Here is a 22,295-nt window from a genome sequence, read left to right as displayed (position 1 = left end):
ACCATGCAAAAATGTGCACGTGCATGGTGTGAGGCTGCCATGAAAAGGTGCGTAGGTTTACACCAAGTTTTTATACATCTCGATTTGAGCGTGGAGACGGGCGTACGCGACATTTCTGTGCGTATGCACCGTTTATATACGAGGCCCCTGGTCTAATACAATTACAGAGGAATCAGTAATTGTATAATTTAGAATAGCATTTTAAATGTGCAATAACAACCATTCTTTATATGTAATTAATACTTGTGTGTAGGGTCTGGAAAAGCACTGCCAAGTTAAACGGGGATTAAAAAAAACGTTTTGTGAGGACATCGGTTTCTTTGTGAATATTAAAATTCTAAATCACGCCCACTTTTTTGTAGTTTATAGCTAGGTCAGATAAAAGTTTTCCTGAATAGATTTTTGAATAAGGTAAATGAGCCTTTGGATGTGTAAATTAATAATATATTTGTGCTCAGTTATACTTTTAGCATCTAATATTAACACATTAGTGAACGTAAAAATCAGCTAGACTTTTTTTTGGTGATTTGTAGTTCATTAATAATTTCTCCATTTGGCTCCTTTATTAGTGTTTTATGATTTGATGGAAAGGAAGACCATCCACTATGACTTTGAGTAGTAGAAAACTATCATATGTCCATCAGCGCTTATTAATGACACTATGCGCCCACCTTAGTTTTTAGGTTCTTCTTAACTCTAAATGCAATGCTAAAATGGTAGTGTTTGAACATTGTATATTTGGCCAATAATTAAGAAAAGAAATGAAATGAAAGCTAGTGGGATATTTACTAGGCAGAGAATATGAAGTCTCTGAAAAAATTGATTATTTTTTATACTTGTGAGCTTTAAAAAGGAGAACACTGAAAATATTACGTCAGCCATTTGTTTTACCCGCTACTGCATTGTGGCATGTTTCTTAAAAATGCAATATATACAAATGCAGATTAATGTAGCTAACATTATATCAAAAGTGCACTACATATGCTCCAGCTGATGCTTCTGTACATTCTAGTAATTGTGGAAAGCTGTTTTAACATTTAGTGCCTTAGTTTGACTTGCAGCCGTGTTGTGATGAATCATAAATGACCTTTTAGGCAGGTAAAATATCATTTTGACCAGTTATTTCAGTTTGAGAAAAAATGTACTCATTAACATATGCAAATGAGGGATCTTACCCACAGACCACAATGGAGCTTTAAATTAAAGGAAAATAAATTTATATTTTGACTCTTTGAAATATTGAATTATAGATCTTTTAAATTGTGCCATCACACTATATTACCAAGACCATGATGAAGAAAGCAAAAAAATTAGTCATTGATTTCGGAGGGAAATGACAGTAGTAGCCTCACCTAATCAAAGAAAATGAAATGCATGATTGATTTTTTTATACTTATGGATTGCAGGGTTCTTTCTTTATTTTTTAATTTTTTATGATGCTAAAATTAACTGGTGCTTGAATAATTCAAATTAAGAATTTAAACTGAATAATATCATCAATTATACAATTGATTTAAATTTTGGTTGGGTGATTTGATTGTTTTGCTGTATTGCAACACTTGATGTATGTACTTTGAGATAAAGCATTCATTTGAATAGACATACAGGGTAAATGTTTAAAATTCATATCTAGAGAGTAGATGAATTTAACAAAAATTAAATATGCAAAATGTACTTCAGTCTGGGAGCAATGAGCAAAATGGCGAGGAATTTCATTGCTACAGTGTAACACTCAGCTGAAGTACAAAAACAGCTTATCCGTTATTTTCAGCAAACATACCACATTTCTCCTAGAAGTGGTGCTGTCACCAACTGTTATAAAAGACACTTTACCAAGAAAACATAAGAGCTGAGTAGTTGCATATGTTCATGATAATGCTCAATACATTGTGGCTTCTAATTTACCCATCTGTGTTGGTCACTAATTCATAGGAATACTCCACCCAAAAATATTTTTTATGTTACTTACCCCATGTAGTTTATAGTGATTGATGAGAAAAATCATTAAACTTTTAATGCAGTATGGAGAGACAAACATTTATGACATATCAGGACCCAATAGTGGCCAGTGCAATACAACGGCAAACAGTGTCCTTCAAAAGAAGGATTCTTGTGATATTTGTGTTACGTGATCCTCAAGTAAGTTATCCAGTTGTATGCTCAAAAAGTGCAAAACGCTTGCATTTTTTTGCTAAAAATGAATAAAGTACAGAGAATTCAGCATACAACATAAACAGAAAAGGCTTTCCTGTACTAGTGTGTCTTTGAGTTGAAGATCTGCCTCTCGCCCGCATTCACTGCCTAAGAGACTTTCATTCCTTTCTTACACCTTTGAATACCGCAGCCTGACACTTTAATTATTTAAGTGACTGGTAAAGTGCAACTTCAGCCTTTAAGATCTTAAAATTGTTAAGGAGCATTTAGGGATTTTAGTTATGGAACAATATAATTATCTGCAAAACATCATAGCTATCCTGTATTTGAATAGCCGCTATGATGCTGCTTTAAAATCTGCCACATAGAAACCAGGAAAACCCTGGAAGTACACCAGCTACACATTTCTCTATTTCCCGTGTAGGTGTTAATTATTTGTATTGTATTGTAATCTTATTAGCACTGTATACTTTTCAATCTACTCTATACAGTGACTGAATTGGAATGTAATTCATAAATGAGCAGTTTATTATATGGCTGGTATGGTCATCAAAGGAAACGGAGTAATTGTGTGACAAGTGTTGGTGAGCACCTCTGTCAAGGTGACAGTTCTTAACCTGTACTTGAAATGAAATTAACATAAAACTAAATTCTGTTAACCATAAATGGATATTTAATCCAAAAAGTGATATCAGGAACTTCAGTATATTACAAATGACCAGGTAAACATTTGGTGTACTCCAGGCAGTACCAGCATTTCTCCATTATTTGGTGCAGCTTACTGGCAATGGTTGAGTACTGGCACTTCCCCCTCTAACCTCCAAGGGGATCCCATCTAATGTACGCACCTCATCACAATCAAACCTCCAAGGGGGCCCCTGCTAATCCCCAACTCTCTAGTTTTCTGATGTATAGTATGCATCTCATTGCGATTGAAACTACAATGAGGATTCATCCCACAAATTCCACTCGCCAGCGCGATGTAGAAATTTGGTAAAATTTGAACGCCTCGGGATAAGAGTCACGAAGCCAACAAAAGCAGAGTATACTGGCACATACTTGTTTCCACTTCAGGCACTGTTGTACTCTTTACATGTAATATAATGACTCTATTAACATTGTAAAAATAAAACAATGCCTTGTAAAAAAATATTTATTTAATCATGTAGAGTAGGATACGTTGCAGTGGCCCTGGTTGAAGAAAATATTTGTTCATGGTAAAGTATGAAAAATAAGAGTAAAACAATAGAGATTTCATTTTGCTTTTTCCTGCAATATATAAAGTGTGGTGGGGTGATTTAAAAAGTGATGGTTGATGAATCAATTATTTCAAATATTGTCTGAAGTCATTAACAACACTTTGTAACGGAGAGTTTCTTGTCGATCTGCAGTCCTTGCACCGAGTTTTGACTGGGGAGCTTACCTGAAGGTGAATGGCAGCAGTGCCGCCCCTGTGAGCAGTTTTCAACACGTGAGTACAGACTTTGGCAAGCAGAGTAAAAATTGAGTTTTAAACTCCTGATTATTGCATCAAAATGAATAACTTCCAGTATGTTGTTTTATAATTAAAAGCAGGCTGTCTCTCCATAGGTTCCTCTCTGTGACCAATGGGAGGATGTGTGTGTGGGAGTGAAAGTGGAGTTACTAAACAATGATGCTGTTCTGCCCAGCAAAGTATACTGGATTGCACACATTGTTCAACTGGCTGGTATGCATCTCATTTCTCTTCCTGTTGGTGTTTTGTTTAACTTTTATATCATGAGTCCTTTTAAGGAGTGTTCACTTTGAGTTTTTAAGCTTTACTTATTTAGGATTTGTTTACTGTTTTTAAAGTGATTTTTGCCTTTTTCTTATCCACTCTACTGTTCTGTTTTTGTTTCAAATCAGGGTACAGGGCGCTAATGCGATATGAGGGTTTTGAAAATGATGAGACTCATGACTTTTGGTGCAACTTGGGTACCACAGAAATCCACCCAATTGGCTGGTGTGCGGTGAATGGAAAGCTTCTGGTGCCACCACAGAGTGAGTAGGAATGGAAAGTGTGCCACAGTGGTATTGTCTGCTAGATTAACTTACACTGCTATCATGTAGTGATGCCTACCTTTTCCTTTCAGTAATATGTTTTTCCCGCCAACTCAGTCGATACATTTATTATTTGTCATAATTTTAATGAAGGTTTGCATGAGAAAATTGATGACTGGAAGGCATATTTGACGAAGAGATTAGTGGGAGCGAAGACCTTGCCTGTGGATTTTTATGTTAAGGTAACTGCTTCCTAATTTGGATTAACTTTTTAAGAATGCTGCCTTATTTTTCAGTGCAAAATGTTCAAATTCTGAATTATTATATTCATGAACCTTTTACAATAAGCATGCAACTTATTTATCGATTTACTTTTTTGTTCACCAGATGACTGAGAGTATGAAGTATCCTTTCCGGCAAGGGATGCGTGTAGAGGTGGTGGACAAAGATCAGCTGTGTTGTACTCGTTCGGCCATCGTGGACACTGTAATTGGAGGTCGCCTGCGCCTTCTGTATGAAGATGGAAATACTGAGAGTGAATTCTGGTGCCACATGTCAAGCCCAATTCTTCATCCTGTGGGCTGGTCCCAGCAAGTGGGCCACAAGATGAGAAAATATGGTAAGAGGTATTGAGATTAAAAGGGAAGGAGATTGCAGAGGTCCGAAATACAGAAAGGGTTTATGTCCAGAATGTGCTCAAATCAGTTGAGGAGAGAAGATCATTTCTACAGGGAGCAGTATATTGATAAGGACATGTACACATTTGGTGAGGAATGCTTCAGATTTAGTTCCTTGTATTTTTTTCGAGTTCTGGACATATCCCAGATGTTTGATTAAGCTGTGGTAAGCTAAAATTATTTTCCATCACATTTGACAGAAATTCTGTTGACATTTTAGCATACTGATATTTTAAAAAACATTGTCCACTTTGACTAGAAAAGGTCAAGGGGAAAACACCCTTATCCTTTTTAATCTATGGTAGAGATTCATTAGTAAGATATCTAAACCACACTTTTTGAGGTCCCCACCTCTCCACTTGGAGCATAAGTCTTAGGAGAGCAGGAAGCTACAACAAAATATACAGTGGGTATTGAAAAGTATCACGAAATATTCCAATTTTTGTTTTGCTTTACAGCCTTAAATGAAAACACACAAACCAATATTTTTTCCAGCTTTACTTACTCAATGCAATCTCTAACATCCAAGTGAAAGATATCACAGCTACAGTTCAGAAAAAACATAAAAAATCAAAAATAAGAAATACTGAGATTAATAAAGGACCCCCCCCCCCCAACTCAATCAGGTGTAAGTGCCCACCATTTCCATTGCAGACCATGGTTACTGGCTTCCTTCCACCTGTGAACAATTGTAATCAGTGTGATTAGTGAAGCTGTTCCTGGCGCATTCATTCCCTTGCTTGGTAGTGCAACTGACAGCAAACAACTGACTATGGGTGGCAAGCCACTTTCAAAAGATCTCAGGGATAGAGTTGTGGACAGACATAAGGCAGGAAATGGATACAGAAAGCAATCTGAAAGGCTTCATCAATCCCAAGGAGCACAATAAAGTCCATAATAAAGAAGTGGCAAGTGTTTGGTACTACTAGGACCCTCCCTGGATCGGTCCGTCCCTCTAAACTGGATGGAAGAGCAAGGAGAAAACTAGTAAGAGAGGTCACCAAGAGGCCAATGACCACTTTGAAGGAGTTACAGGATTTTATGGCAAAGAGTGGTTATTGTGTACATGTGACAACAATTTCACAAGCGCTCCACAATTGTGGCTTGTTCAGGAGGGACGCAGAGAAAAAGCCACTTCTCAAGAAAGGCCACATTAAGGCTCATTTGAGCTTTGCCAGAATACAACTTGAAGATTCTGATGCCAAATGGAAAAAGATCTTATGGTCAGATGAGACCAAAATCGAATTATTTGGCCTCAATACCAAATGGTACACCAATGCAGCTCACCATCCACAACACACCATACCTAACAGTAAAGCATGGAGGTGACAGCACCCTGTTGTCGGGGTGTTTGTCTGCCGCGGGGCCTGGGGCTCTCATTAGAGCAGAAGGAAAAATGGATGAGGCAAAATACCGTCAAATTCTTGAGGAAAACCTGCTACCCTCTGCCAGAAAGTTGAAGATGTGCAGAATGTTCACCTTTCAACATGCCAACGACCCGAAGCACACAACAAAATTGGCCACACAGTGGCTGAAGAAGAAAAAAGTGAATGTCCTCGTGTGGCCAGTCAGAGCCCAGACCTAAATCACAGTGAAAATCAGTGGAAAGATTTGAAGATAGCAGACCACCAACGCTCACCATCCAATTTGACCAAACTTGAACAGTTAAACTGTAAAGAAGAGTGGGTGGGCAAATATGACTCAATCTAGATATACAAAGCTGATAGAGAAGAATCTCAACAGACTCAAGGCTGTCATTAAAGCAAAAGGGGGTTCAACAAATTGACATTGACATGGGGGAGTGGGGGGTGATCCTTTATTAATCTCAGCATTTCTTGTTCTTCATTTTTAAAAATTCTTCTGAACTGTAGCTGTGATATCTTTCACTTGGATGTTAGAGGTTGCATGGAGTAAGTAAACCTGGGAAGAAATATTTTTGTGTGCGTTTTCATTTAAGGCTGTAAAGCAAAAAAAAAGGAATATTTTGAAGGGGGGGATTCTTTACTATAACCACTGTATATCCTAAATATTCACTGAAAAATTATTTTATAGGATCATCCATTTATTTACTAAATTTGCCCAGTCCAATTTCAGGTTTGCAGGCAGATGGAAGTCAGTTCTGGCAGTATTGAAACGAATTCTGGATATGGGGTTAGTCCACTACAGACCATGCTCATGTACAGCTCCACGGTCACTAATACCAAGTGTGAAAAGAGAACAAACACAGAAAATTGTCTTCGGACACCGTGTGGCCAACCCCGTATAATTAAATAAGATGAAAAAATGCGTGATAATGATGTTACTTTTGAATCATTCTGATGTAAGTTCAGGCTGACTGCAGAAGATCGTTTCCTTGATTTATGAGGGATTCTGGGAGGAAGAGGTGGATCCAGTTGGCCTGGCCACAGAAGTAACGTGATTCTGCAGAAGAACAACAAGAGAGATCGTTATTATGCAGTGCCACCTCAAGTCTCAGTGCAGAATTACAATCACTCAAGCCCTTAAACTGTTTCTCAAGCGTATGCATTTGACACAAGATCATTTATAGGCAACAGTTAACTTACGGAGTGTGTGTTTTTGATGTAGTAAGAAAACTTCATCAGTGTATTTTGTAAAACTAACCACACACTGGATGGATCGAGTTCAAACCCAGTCTTTTAAAGCTGTGTGACTGTAGTGCTAATGCTCTTTGCTGTCATACTACCACAGACATATTTTCGTTTTCAGAATCTTTTTCTATCAACTAATGTAGGTAACAGCTTCTCCAGTCTAACACTACTCATACCTGATATAGCATGGATCTGTCAGGAAAAAGTAAGCAGGGAAATTGGCAGATTGGTAAACTTGCTTCAGATTTATCAAGTTTCATGAGACAATGACTGATCAGAATCTAAATTTTATATCCTAAATATTCACTCCCTCCCCACAGGTAATAAATCAAATACCGGAAGCAACCTTGTCACCCGAAAGGTTTACTGTGATGCTTTTTCCACACTTTTCAAAAAGGTGAGTCTCTTCACACACAGTATTATGTCTCCTGTATTCCCTAAAGGCTACAGTGAATAAACTACTGCTTTCCTGCTCTACTTGTCTCACTTTACCGATAATACAGTAGTCTTCTTCTCAGTAGGCATTTTGTCTGCATCCTATTACTATGTTCAAGCCCATGGCATTCAAGTCTAACTCACAATTCATTTATCATTTTTGCACGTTTAGGCTCGCACTGTGTATACAGAAGGTGGATTCTTTGAAGTTGGGATGAAGCTAGAAGCAATTGATCCCTTAAATCTGGGCAATATTTGTGTTGCCACTGTGCAAAAGGTAAATAGGAATGGAGAACTGCTAGATTTTCACTGTGGCCTGCCACACTACTGTAGTCTTTTCTGAAAAGTCAAAACTCTGCATAAAGTTGCAGGAAGGTCATGGTTTGTTTGTTCGTTCTTCAAAACTTCCAGTAGCTCTACAGAGTGCTTGTGATGAATTTTGTCTGCCTGTTACTCCATATGCCAAACCTTCATGTATTGGATTCAAATTTGAATTGAAAACAATCTAGTAGTAAACGTTTTCTGTGCTTAGTTTTGAGAAATTCAGTATCCTACACATCAGTGCACAATAAAAGGGGATTAAAGGTCACACCAGAATCACATGCTTACCGTGGCTCTGGTTAATATAATATTCAGTATTGTATTTACCTATTTGTATTTTTTTTTTTAATTTTCATTTTGATTGTGCTTCTCTTTATCAGGTCCTGATGGATGGGTACTTGATGATTGGTTTGGATATTACCGAGACACCTGACAGCAATAACTGGTTCTGCTTCCATGCTTCCTCACATGCTATCTTTCCAGCTGGCTACTGTGACCGCAACGAAATTCACCTCACTTTACCATTTGGTATGAAATCCCTGTTTCTGCTTCCTATTTTTTGGACTGAGCAAATAAGTAGTGAATGTTCTCCAGTATCTCGCTGTACCTGACTAGATTAATTTATTTAGGTATTGTTTCTCCTACTTTCTTTTGGGATATGCATTATTTAAGTGTAGGTAAAAATAGCCTACATGTGGCGGTGATCATATACAGGCTGCACATTGATTTGCTGAAAGGGAGGTATATTTAATTAAAAAAATAAATCATGATATCCCTGTAAAAGTTAATGACATCCCTGCAGCATTTCTTGCTGGATGAGTCTGCCTACTTCAGGACACCATCGCTCTTGCTTTTCTTTCCTTCTTAGGCCTTCAATTTAGGGCAATTCCTTCTGAAGAACTTTAAACTGGGTTTACTTGGGTTACAGCCGAGATGTTCACTTTCATTAGATTTAAACTGCATTGGTTGACGTTTATTATTAGCATGTCATTTCTTGGAATTAAATCAGATTATGCTAGTTTTAGGGTTACACAGTGATTCAGTTTATTGGTCACACTGAATCAACCCCATGTCAGTAAGTTTTGCTGGATACATAAGTGTACTCTCCTGTGAACTAGCATCAAGTCCAGGAATGGAGTCTGCTTCCTTTTGTGTGCTGCCAGAATAGTCACAATTAAATTCTTATTTCTAGCCGACCCTGCTATCACAAACAAAAATTTCATGTAACAGCGCAACAATACAATTAGCTTAAAATGTATTATCCACAGTACCAGAGTAAAGGTAATCCTGTGTTTTTTCTTAATGTGGTTTTAGTGTTGTGAGACTACAGTCACCTGAGATATATAACCCAAGAAGCCAGTAGAATCAAAGGTTATTGGAGAATACCCTGTATAAAGGTTTTCAGCAGTTATTTGAATGACAACAATTAACTTAATTTAGTTCTATTAGCCTGTAATCTTCAGTGCAATGAAAACCATTTGTTGCTAGTCAAACTGGTGCAGAAACAAGGCATAACAGTGCTGTACATACATGCTAGAACAATGATAGATAGATAGATACTTTATTAATCCCAAGGGGAAATTCACATAATGTAGCAATCACAAATTATTAAACACAGCAGATTAAAAATCAATAAATATTAGATCCAAACATGAAACATTTACCAGCCTGAACATAAATAAAATGTGAGCAAATGCGTGATAGACCTTAACAAACTACTGGGTTTGAACCTTCATTTTGATTTTATTCAATAGGCCTGATACGTTCTGGAAATTCAACAATTTTTAGGTCACGGCAACGTAGGTATTTATGAGCTGTGGCCGTGTATTCACAGCAAAGTGATTTTAAAACTGAGTGATTACCACCATGATGACAGAAAGAAAAAGAACTTCAGTGACATCTGTTAAGCATCTAGTGCATTGTGGAAGGTAATCAAGTGATGAAGAGCAAACAATATGAAGACAAGAAGATGAAGCTGAAGTGGTCCTGAATATAAAATTTTTGGTAGCGGCATCCTAGGGATGATAAAGGGTTGGCAGACTGACCTGTTGTAATGTGTTTTTGGCAAAGTCAATGCAAAACCAAAAAAAAAAAAACACCATAATGACACAAATTAAAAGAAGAGCATCAACGCCAGAAGAGCATCAAGCCCATTAAGGTGGTTAAGTGACCACGAGCAAGAAAGAAAAAGATGACGAGACACTGAAACACATTGACAAGCAAGAAGTTATCCTGAATGCAGAGCAGCTGAGCAGCAGACAACCAGGATGAATCATAGACCTGGAAGAACACCCACCACACAGACATACATGGTGACATTTGAGCAGATTGTCCAATTGTTGTAAATTCTGGCCATTTGAAACCATTGATTTTTACATCCTTTCATTTCATGTTTCTTTGAAGACCACTACCTAGCAAAGTTAACTTGGCGATGTGATTCATGTCAAGGAGTATTTTGTCATGTTGAAATAAAATAATGTGTTGCCAGAATAGAAAAGTTCCTGCTCTTGAAGGAGTCATTAGAAGGACTAAAATACATTAAAACTTCTAGAGAAATTGAAAGAAGTAACTATTTAGAAAGCATAAGAATTATCTACAGCTGCTTCTCTTTAACATGGCTTTTATTTGCATCTTATTTTAGAATTGTACTTCTGCCTGTTTCACCACTAAGACAGTAAAACTGAATCTTTAGGATGACATGAATTGTAATGTGGTTTTTCTTGTGTAATGGAGTCCTAGCCCTAGGTAAGTTAACACGACTTGGAGGTAAAAACGGTTTGCTAAGATGGTGTTACGTCTGTGAATGCTGTAATATTGCCTATTGGATTGAAGGCTGACAAACTGCCTGTTGGTGGAGTGAGTCGATTTTTCCCAATGCAGACTGCGTTCTTAAGCCATCTCTAGTCGTATATATCCTGTATGGACGGGGAGTGTGGTAAAGTGATGAACAGGACCACTTTACCCACCTGTTGCTGGGTGGAGCAGTCTGCCACAGTATAGTTGCCATTGATGACCACGATAGATTTGGTTTGTATGCATTCCACTATACATCTGTAGAGCGTAGTGAGCATTCTAGGGGACACTTGATTGTCTGATGAGCCATCTCATACTTGGTACTGAGAGATTCTCACTGATGTGGACTCCTTCATGGTCTTTCCTCAGCCACTCCATTCATTTCACCAGGCAGATAATCCTTCTAAAATCTGAGGAGGTCTACAGTTAGTTTCTTAATTGTGCTAACACTGTTGTCATTGCATCATCGCGTGAGATGTTTACATCTTATCTACAGTCTTGTCATTGCTGATAATCAGAATAGCTACTGATGTCTAGTCAGCAAGTGTGATGGAGACTGTGTTGTATCTCGAAGCAAAGTTTTTCAGAAGCATAAACGGTAGTGGTCTGAGCATATAGACCTGGGACGCTCATGTAGTCTATATTAGACTTGTTAGATGTGCTCCAACATCTTTCTGCTTTCTTACAAAGGATGTGTTTCATTACTACATTGATGCCAGTTTGGTGCCATCTGTTTTACATCTTGGGATTGCAACCACGCTTGTTTCTTTTCCTTAAATTTAAAAGTTGCAGTCAAGCCAGTGTTAGAGGAGTTTTTGAGAAGGTAACCCTCTACCGCCCATTTCGCCTCGGGTAAAACATAATACAAGTGGCAGAGCTTTATCACAACCAAAACCCAAATTACTGATGAGAGCTCACTAAACTGAATTTTGCAATTAATTTATCAGGGTCATCTCCAATCGCACCAAAATATGTGGGTTTACTCCATGCTGCTTTTTGCTAAATCGTACAAAGTCCAAGAGATATTACGGCATGGAGTTAGCCACGGCCACATGAATGGAATGTGATTTCAGCCATTCTTTAAAATCCAGAATTGGTGGGGCCTGTCTGAATGCTGTGCAGCATTTGCATTAGCCCCTCATCACACTTCTGAGCTACAGGTGGTGTACTTGAATTACCTGATTTGAAATACTTGTGCTTTGAGGGGCCTGTGCCACAGTATGTATGGACAGTCAAATTCATGGAGTTATTTTGTTGTCTTTTGTTGGGTTACTTTTTTCAGGATATGACAAGAAGTCCTTTTCTTGGTCGCAGTATCTCAAAAACACAGGCAGCAGAGCAGCTCCACCGCGCCTGTTTAACACGGTGAGTAAAGTGGCTCCTGCTCCCAACGCTGTAATTGTCTCTGACTGTAATTTAGAGATCTGTGCCTTATGTAACCTTAATTGTTGCAGTGGGAGTTTTGTGGCTGCCTTATTCCCCTCCGGTTCAGCTCTTTATGAATTTTATTCATTGTCCCAGATGATAACCTTGTAATTGTTCTTTTCATTCTACATCACAATCTTCTTGTGCTGCAGGACCGTCCCAACCATGGGTTCAAACCTGGCATGAAACTGGAGGCAGTGGACCTCATGGAGCCACGGCTGATCTGTGTGGCTACAGTTTTCCGGACTGTCGGACGGTTGCTGCGTATCCATTTTGATGGCTGGGATGACGACTATGATCAGTGGGTAGGTTACGAGTCCCCTGACATCTATCCAGTGGGCTGGTGTGAACTTATAGGCTTGCAGCTACAGCCTCCATTATCTGCAGGTGAGGATAACTGTGAAACCTCCTCATTGTACTTTGCCAAACATTATAATAAGGTTGTAGATATTTTATTTGAGGTCAAATAATCTGAGGCCTCATGTATAAAAACTTGCTTACACTTGGAAATGTGCATAAGCCATTTCATATGTAAAAGTCGGGATTTGTAAAACCTAAAGTTGACTAAGTTATGTCAAGGTTCAGCCATCCGCAAGTCCTCTGCAGACTTTTTTTTTATGCTGGCATTTTAGCGAGTACAGGCAGCAGGACAGTGAACAGAAAATCTTATTTCATTGCACATTTCAATGACTTGTCAGTCCATTTCTGATGTTTGTCCATTCATCATCCCATCCATTTTCTAAACCTGGTTGTTCTAAACTTGTAACAGAACAGGTATGGTGTGATTTTTAAATGTGATGGTCTCTGTAATGTAGGCTCCAATTCGAACGACTCTAGAATGTCTATTGGCTCATATATCAGTCATCATCACGAAAAGGACACAGGACACTATAGATTCAATGACTGTAGTGCTGACTACTTACAGACTGTTGTGCCAACAGCAGCATCTTTTGGGTATGTAAGGGTGTACTTACACTGGCAATTCGTTTTGTGGCTGAGCAAGTTTGTCTGCATGTAACCCACCAAGGTCTAGTTCTAGTGGAAAAGGTGAACCCGAGCACGATTCAGTAGCATACAGGAACAGTGTGATCGCTAAATGTGCACGAGCACGGAAAACAGACATGACATCAATGATTCAACAAGTCAGATTATCCAATTCTTGTTTCATTCAATACCATTTGAACTAACAGGTTTTTATTCTCACCGTACACATGAACATGAATTGTACTTGGCAAGAAAAGCTGCAAATTCCTCCGTTAACATCACTGCACCACGATTAACAGCAAAACGCTGTGCTGCACACTCAATAAGTCTGCAAGAAGGTAGAGTGTTGTTATCCTACCCTACACGACTCCAAAACAACCACAAAATAAGTGAAGTCATTTTGACATGTATGCTGTCACTCCATGCTCGGATCTTGTTTTGGCTTTACGCAAAGTGGCATGGTGATGACGAAAGCGTGCTTGGGCCCAGAACGTTAAGCGCAGTGTGAGTGCAGGCCAGCGGGGTGCAATCACGCTTGGACACAATAGGGGAGAAACGGGCCTAGTGTGAGTACACCCTAAGACAAGCTGAAACAGCCTCTCTCATGCTAAATCTGAAATAGTGAACTAACCTAAACTGAAATTCTAGAGAGTTTTTCTCAGTCGTGCTTAAGGACTGGTGACTTGCATGTGAAAGTTGCTTTGGACAGGACAGGTTATAGTATCTGTTGAGCCATCAATCCTCTAATCCTGCTTAACCGGGGCAGGGAGAGCTGGAGTCTGTCCTAAAGAGCAGTGGGCACAGGCAGGAACAACAGCTGGACAGGGTGTGCCAACACATTGCAGGGTGAATATACACACACACACACATATATATACACACACACACACCCATACATACATACATACATACATACATACATCAGGGGATGGTTTAGCATCAGCAGTTCACCCATCTCTTTGGAAACGAGAGCAAACCCACGTGGACCCAAACACCACGCAGGGACAAGAACTCCAGACTCCTTATTACAAGGCACTAGTGCTGCAACTGTGTCACCATTGACTTAATTCATTGATTAACATACAGTAATCCCTCCTCCATCGCGGGGGTTGCGTTCCAGAGCCACCCGCGAAATAGGAAAATCCGCGAAGTAGAAACCATATGTTTATATGGTTATTTTTAGAATGTCATGCTTGGGTCACAGATTTGCGCAGAAACACAGGAGGTTGTAGAGAGACAGGAACGTTATTCAAACACTACAAACAAACATTTGTCTCTTTTTCAAAAGTTTAAACTGTGCTCCATGACAAGACAGAGATGACAGTTCTGTCTCACAATTAAAAGAATGCAAACATATCTCCTTTTCAAAGGAGTGCAAAGCAAGCAGTCAAAAAAAAAATCAATACGGCTTTTTGGCTTTTAAGTATGCGAAGCACCGCCGGTACAAAGCTGTTGAAGGCGGCAGCTCACACCCCCTCTGTCAGGAGCAGACAAAGAGAGAGAGAGAAACAAAGTCAAAAATCAATACGTGCCCTTTGAGCTTTTAAGTATGCGAAGCACCGAGCAGCATGTCCTTCAGGAAGCAGCTGCACACAGCCCCCCTGCTCACACCCCCCTACATCAGCACAAGAGAGAGAGAGAGAGAGAAAGTAAGTTGGGTAGCTTCTCAGCCATCTGCCAATAGCGTCCCTTGTATGAAATCAACTGGGCAAACCATCTGAGGAAGCATGTACCAGAAATTAAAAGACCTATTGTCCGCAGAAACCCGCGAAGCAGCGAAAAATCCGCGATATATATTTAAATATGCTTACATATAAAATCCGCGATGGAGTGAAGCCGCGAAAGGCGAAGCGCGATATAGCGAGGGATCACTGTACTGTAATTTACATCAACGTAGGAAAAAAAAATCCCCTTTGAGACTTGCTTTCGTGACAGTGCGTCCATTGGGGTGGTAGGGAGCAGGCCCCCCGGCCACTCCATAAACTCAGTCAAATCACTAAATGTAAACTTGAGTTATTATTGTTAAGTTTTGTTTTCTGTGTTCTCCCATGGTGTGAAAGTAAAGCTGTCACTCGGGAACATAAATATTCAAAACAGGAATTTGTTTTAAGCCATACATATTTAGTGGAGGGAGATGATGGGGAGTAGCTAAAAGTGTATGCCTGAGCGCGTCATTTTAAGCTGATTTGAGATTTATAAAGGAATTTAGAGCGGTACCTGATATACAGTATATACAGTTTTAAAAAACTTTTTTTTGTTTTTGCCTTTCTAGTGTAAGCAGTGTTTTAGTATTGAATATATCCAAGGTTTTATACATGAGGCCCATTGAGCTATGGCTACTTATTTTGTCAACCCAATTTCTCCACCTGAAGCAAGTCCTTGGGTTAAAATCTTTTAATTTTTCAGAGAAGTGTATACATTGCTGCTGTTGTTATTATTGTACATGCTGGTATCGCATTTTTTTTTTTTTTTTTGTTGTATGATTTGAGGTCAAAGAACTGCACTATTAGAATCTGAGGGAGGTGGAGGTGACATTTTTTGAACTTCACTGTTTGTATTTCTTTTCATATGTAATTGCTATCATTTGTTTCCCTTTATGTACTGCAGTAGAAATTCACAAATGCACTTCACACGTTTTTTCCCCCCATTTGTGAGGTTTATGTTAATAAATAAATGATACAATTAAACTTTTAAAAATCATGGTTAGCATTACCGCCTCACAAGTCTCAACGCTCCGTTTTTTTTCATGTTACCCCACAAGTCTCAGGAGGCATCAGATTTCCTCTGTCATCCCAAAGATGCTGTAAAGTGTCCCAGTGGCGGTGTGTGACGCTGCTCTTTTTACCTGTGTTGTATCCAGTGCTGGGAGTTACAAAAATAAACAAACAAACAAATAAACCAATCAAACAGCAATTCCAGAAATGTCAGGCCTGTAATTCTTAAGACTGCCTTAATGTTGTGGTCATAGACTGTCAGCGCCTGTTCAGTTTTCGTGTCCTGTTTTATTCGCTTCAAATAACAGAGTACAAGAAAACTGCTCTGAGTGAAGCTGACTGACAGACGTGGTCTTCAATCGGGTCAGGTGTGGATTGCATTCAAGATACTCGATAGAACATGCAAAATTAGTGACTCTAAATGTAACCGATGATGCCCTGAGCCAACCCTCTGTGCCCATATTTAGCATCTTATGGGAATCGGCTATTTCTGTCTTTCTGTAGTTGCTCATGCCTCATTAATTTATTATCAAAAATACTGAAAGAGGGTCTTAAGTAACTTGCCGTATGTGCTAAGTGCATTTTTTGGCTAACAGTCTTTGAAAATTAAAACGGTCACTGCTGGCAATTGTGCATTAACATGTTGGTAGCAGTAGTCGTTTGATATATTAGCCACTGATTAATAATAATAATAGTTAATACCATTTATCTATATAGTGCTTTTCTAACCTACTCAAAGTGCAGTGAGGAGTCTCTTGAGCTTTGGCCAATCTGCATCATTCTCCAGGACGATGCGACAGCAGCCATTGTTACACACCCATTTGCTCTCCACACGCTATTGTGTGGTAAAGGGGTGAGCGAGACAGCCAGTTAGAGACATGGGATGAGTAGAGGGCAGGAATGACGAGGTCGTGGTGGTCAGTTTAGCCAGGAAACACCCTACTGTTTGTCAAAGATGCCCAAGGATCTTCTATGACTACAGAGAATCAAAATCTCGGTTTTATGTCTTACCCAAACGACAGTGCCAATTTGTATAGCACAATGTCCTTGTCACTGCATTATGCCCAGACCACAGGGTAAGTGCCCCCGGTGACCTCAACAAGCACCTCTTCCAGACCCAACCCAAGCTTATCCTAAAAAAGAAACCGGACACAGTGTAATTCCTCATCACCTGAAACTGCGTCACGTGAGAGCTTCTTGGTGCTTGGATAATTTGAAATATCCCCGTAAAAGAAACTCGTATCGTTATTGCATTAATAAAAACGCAATGTGTTTGTGTGAAGTTGCTTAAATCTGGATTTGAGCACTCTGCAGGGGCTTGAACTGAAAGTATTACAAAATGGTTCCTATAATGCCAAAAAAAAAGAAACAAAAAAGAGATTATCAGTTGTTTGTTTGTCGTTTGTTTGGTTTTTTTTTTTTTTTTTAAATAAATTTTACCAGTTTTGTGTGTTTATTTTCATAATGTTGGCTGTAATAAAGCAAGACTTGGAAGTGTCTTTTTTGCTGTCTGCTTTTCCCTGCTATTTTTGAGTGTTAATTGTGCCATCTAGTGGTCAGACTAGTATTGAATATTTGTTGCAGAGAATCCCCGAACTACTTAGTTAGCCTTAGAAACTGTGTATGTGTGTTTAGTATTCTTTGGTAAAAGTATTAGCTCCTGTTTTGATTTTTGCCCCTTTTTCATGCAGAGGAGCACCTAAACAAGCCAAAACAGGAGCAGAAGAAAAAGAAGCCATTGGGAAAAAGAAGTAAGATGAGTGTGGGTGACTTGTGTCTTGCTAGCTGTTAGGTTTCAATTCTTTTTCTTGCCATCTCTATAAAGTTGATAGGGTAAGTAAAATATTAAAATGCCATGTTTGTTTGGGGTATCCCCTTAAGTCCTGTGCAGAATTTCATTAGCACTCTTTGTTGACTCTTTGCTGGTGTGCAGACATTACACAGACGTCCTGAAGAAGCTCCACTGCTGTGCTGTCAGCATAGCTGTGTACTCCATCTCTCTCACACACACACACACTCACTGTATTTTGTTTGCGTCACAAATCGGTATCCTCCTTTCTTTGAATTCAAAGGTCGGTGATTACATTTAACTCTCACTTTCGCTATCAATACACCTCTAGGAGAACCTGCTAATATCATTCTTTTCTAATGAACATCACATCATACAGGTCTGGTGGACGCTGGTAAGAGTATTATATTGACACTTACAATCATTGTGAGACATGGGTACCCGGGAGGTGAGACAAAAGGGTGAAAGTGTATTCAGGACTGTGCAGAGATCAAAACCAGGAAAGTCAAAAATGAATTGAAATAAAAAACCCAAAGGGCAGGAGCAGATTTTTTGGACTGGCATCAAATCCAGGATCAAAAATAATCGAGAACCCTTATGCTAGGGCAAGTTGAATTTAACGCTAGAACTGCCAAGAAAAAACACCACTAAGTATATCCACTGAGTATTACTGAAACTGCCATACACCGACATGTTTATTCCAGACGTTCCTGGTAATTGCGGCTCCTGCATTAACATAAATGAGAATATGACAACGCGTAGCCAACATCTCATCAAGTAAATAAACGAAACAAGAGAGTAATAAAAAAAAAAACACCCTTAAAGCAAAAACTAAAATTAAAAATAGAAATGAAATCTCCAAATAAGACAAAAACATGCATGTGAACGTGGTTTAGTCCTATCCAGTCTAGGCACTGGGACTAAGGTTTACCATATTGAGTTATGCTAAACATCAGCCATTTGCGTTCTTAAGCTTCTGTTCTTTTAATCTTGGGGGGGGAAAAAGGTTTCTGTTTTAGTGCCTTCAGGGCATCCAACTACCACATGCAGTATGTCAGGGTCTGCACTTACCTGCACACACTAAACCGGGATAAGGTGAGTAACCTGATTAAGACAGAAAGTTAGTTTCGTAAAAAGCTCAGTTTTACACGTGCAAGTACACGTCTGGAGTTCTCATTTGGCAAAACGCTCCACAGGAAAGAGTTAAGTGTCCTTACTGGCCGCCACGAATCTGAATACAAGCCTGTGGTCATTTTCTTGTATTTTCTAAATATGTTTAGTCCTTCGTGTGCTGTGAAGTAAAGAACACCCATTCCCTTTTTACGTCCTCGACCTGAGCACCCGGAGATTCTCTGTATGAACACTGGCTGCTATGTCACCTGATCACACTTTTTCAACATATCAACAGCAAATTGCTGGATGAAAACTAAACTGACGCTTTATTAACCTGTTTCTGTTATCGGATTGCATGCAGCGCGCTCTTTTCTGCTTGGCTGTGCAGTTGATTCCTGCAAAGGACCAGCGTGTGCCGATAGTGTGCTTCTTGTCTTACACTCAGGGCTGCTGGCAATAAAATAATGGAGGTATTTTTATTTCAGTAAATTTAGTTGTGTTGGGTTACTCGTTCTTTAATCTGACTACTTACTTAACCCATCACTTTTAATGTATTACCCAACTGCTCCCGAGGTTCTGCTGCTCAGCTCATCAACATACAATTTAGTGATTTCTGAAATGAAGAAGCAAGATGTCAAATAACTCTGGTGATGTATAAAAATTGTCCATAGTTACACAGTAACCTTGATGCAGCATAGCATCCATCAAAGTCCGCACCGGTGACGTGGCAATGCCGTACTGATTGTATTTCGAATCACAAATTGTCCCTTTCTCTGAATAGCGAGCCAAATTCCATATGTATCCCATTTTAGATTCACAAAGCTCATAAAACTTCATGCAAAATTTTTGAAGCGATGTACTGAGTCCATGACAGTCTGCCCTTATAAGCCATAAGACTTTCATCGATGCTGACATCACACTCCGGAATATAAACGCTCTGAAATTTTGCTACAATGGCCTGGTATATCTCCCAAATTTTCTTCAGTTTGGGTTCTGGATGGTTATTCTCATCAATGTCTTCATTGTTGATGAAGTGCAGATATTTTATAATTAGTGGAAACTTGCACTCGGGCATAATTTCTCCAAACAACGGCAGCACTGACAGCACTTGAAAACCTGAGTGATTCTCGGTTGTAACGCTTACGCAAGACCTGTCTGTACAGTTGTCCGAGTGACACTCGGGTCTAACACTAAGGAGGCTACATCTGTTCATGTGTCACTCAACAGCCCTAATTAAAAAATGATCTTATATTCTTAATAACGAAAGCTTTGGAAAGAAGTTGTACTTGTTTTTCCCTCTTCCATCAGAGAGAAAGCTGTTACGGAAGAAGTTAGCATCACTTATTGCAAAGAACAGGCCTCCTCGACGACCAAAAGTAGAACCTTCAATCTTACCAAACCCTGAAGAACAGCAGGTGCCGTTAGTATTAAAGTCGGAAGAAAAAGGTTGGTTTCTAGTTAGTATTTCATGGAATAGAATTCTTTTTGTTTTTTTTATTTTTGTTTTACTTCAATGATGCATTACTCAGAAGCATTGATCTTCTTGCCCTTATTTTGCAAATTGAGGAAGAGGCCAGTATGACAGCAAAAGCTGGTTTTGTCTTTTAATATGTTTGTATTTAGGATTTTGTATACTTATATGAGGACATTTGCGAAATTCCACCGTGTAGCATCTTGTTAAGTGAACTGCTGTCTTGTTCTGCACTAAAGATTCTGCATTTCTTTCCTGTAGGTGTCTTTGTTGATGCCAAAGAGAATGAAGAGCTCTCGGGGACAGGAGCCTCTCAGGATGTCACACAGTTGGTTATCAAGACAGAACTCAATGAGTGAGACTAAACAGTATGCATTTTTTGTTTGTCCCCCACAATGTGAAGTAAATGAACTATGTTTATTGATTTATTATTATTATTATGATTTTTTTTAAACCTCCATGAGGTTAACAAAGAAAGAAGATTGGATGCAAGGCATCACTTTAGCCAAACTAAGTGAGCCGGTTAATGGCAACATAACCTGTTTGCCTATACCCTCATTTTCAGAGGTTGTCAAATCATTTATAATATATATATATATTTTTAGAGATTATTCAAAAGAGTACACAGACTTTGATAAGATTTCTACCAGGAAGTTTGAATTGTCCTGTTTGTATTTATAGATGTCATGTTGTTAGTATGTGATCCTGCAAAAGATTTAAAGTGGACAGTGGTGGGGGATTACAAATGGTAATAAGATTCTAAAGTAATATAATACATAGGCCAAAATGTTTTCAATTATTTGTGATTAAATAAAGTTGACTGTGGCATTACATTAAAAAAAATCGATGGTCTTCTATTGGTTTATATACAAACTTAGTTTGCACTTTAGATTGCTTAGAGGAAACACGCATGATTCAGCATAGCAGCCCACATGGCTGTTATTCCCACCTCACTTTTATTAAACTGCCTACCAGGAAATTGCCAGTAGAGTGGAGCTGCAGAAGTGACCCACGATAGACACCTGAACTGAGACTGTCCTGCCATTCTCTGCAACCTTCCTACATTTTGCTGCTGGTGGTGTCAAAAGCAAGGGAAGCAAATTGTGGCAGACACAGACCAAAGATCGCACCTCCTGTCTGATTTTGCTGCCTTTGCAGACACAAACATAAAATGTGTAGAGCCAGAATTAAAAACTGAAAAATGAGGAATACACTGTTGGAAACGTGTTTAAAATTAAGACTTTGTGAGCTATCATTTCAGCATTTTTAAGTATGGCAAGACAGGACTTGTGTCAGATGTGCTTGAATTAAAAAAAAAACAAAAACATGCAATTGTGAATGCGTCTTTGGCCTGATAAATTATGTGAATGTGAGGAGCCCTCCAATTAAGCAGCCCAAATTCCCACATCACAGCTTTCAGTTTTATTTGAAACTAAAAAAAAAAAAAAAAAAAAAGTTAATATTAAAATAGTAAAAATCAAATAAGCAGTTGTTTAAGCATCAGAAGTAATAGTAATATCATGAATGGTGCAAAGCCTGACTGATGAAATACGAGCAAAAATGAAGTGACAACTGTGTGCGACTTTCAAGTAAAAAACCAGATGTGCTCTCTCTCTCTCTCTCCCTCCCCCTCTCTCTCTCTCTCTGTGTGTGTCTCTCTCACTCTCTCTCTCTCTCTAATGTGTAAAAAAGAATTCATCAGTAATGAATTCTACTGTTAAAATCATAATTCTGGATACCATATTAAAAAAAAATAAAATAAAAATAAAAAGGCAGGCTGCCTCAGTT

The 22,295-nt window shown here is 38.9% G+C and overlaps 1 protein-coding gene across 3 annotated transcripts in view; it reads left to right on the top strand.

Annotated features, from left to right (window-relative positions):
- Positions 1–21,350, top strand: part of l3mbtl2 (L3MBTL histone methyl-lysine binding protein 2) — an 88,091-nt gene extending 66,741 nt beyond the window's left edge. For all 3 annotated transcript variants that reach the window (XM_051934776.1, XM_028815167.2, XM_051934777.1), the window contains exons 5-17: positions 3,546–3,625; positions 3,745–3,862; positions 4,042–4,176; positions 4,330–4,418; positions 4,564–4,795; positions 7,783–7,859; positions 8,070–8,174; positions 8,599–8,746; positions 12,294–12,376; positions 12,589–12,823; positions 17,826–17,885; positions 20,345–20,482; positions 20,769–21,350. In XM_051934776.1, the coding sequence (XP_051790736.1) occupies positions 3,546–3,625; positions 3,745–3,862; positions 4,042–4,176; positions 4,330–4,418; positions 4,564–4,795; positions 7,783–7,859; positions 8,070–8,174; positions 8,599–8,746; positions 12,294–12,376; positions 12,589–12,823; positions 17,826–17,885; positions 20,345–20,482; positions 20,769–20,866 (1,598 nt within the window). In that variant the 3' untranslated portion in view covers positions 20,867–21,350. The remainder of the gene's footprint in view (positions 1–3,545; positions 3,626–3,744; positions 3,863–4,041; positions 4,177–4,329; positions 4,419–4,563; positions 4,796–7,782; positions 7,860–8,069; positions 8,175–8,598; positions 8,747–12,293; positions 12,377–12,588; positions 12,824–17,825; positions 17,886–20,344; positions 20,483–20,768) is intronic.
- Positions 21,351–22,295: the final 945 nt, after the last annotated feature.

This window comes from Erpetoichthys calabaricus, chromosome 12 (genome assembly GCF_900747795.2).
Source record: "Erpetoichthys calabaricus chromosome 12, fErpCal1.3, whole genome shotgun sequence".
NCBI lineage: Eukaryota > Metazoa > Chordata > Cladistia > Polypteriformes > Polypteridae > Erpetoichthys > Erpetoichthys calabaricus.
This window is presented reverse-complemented; position numbering and strand designations above follow the sequence as displayed.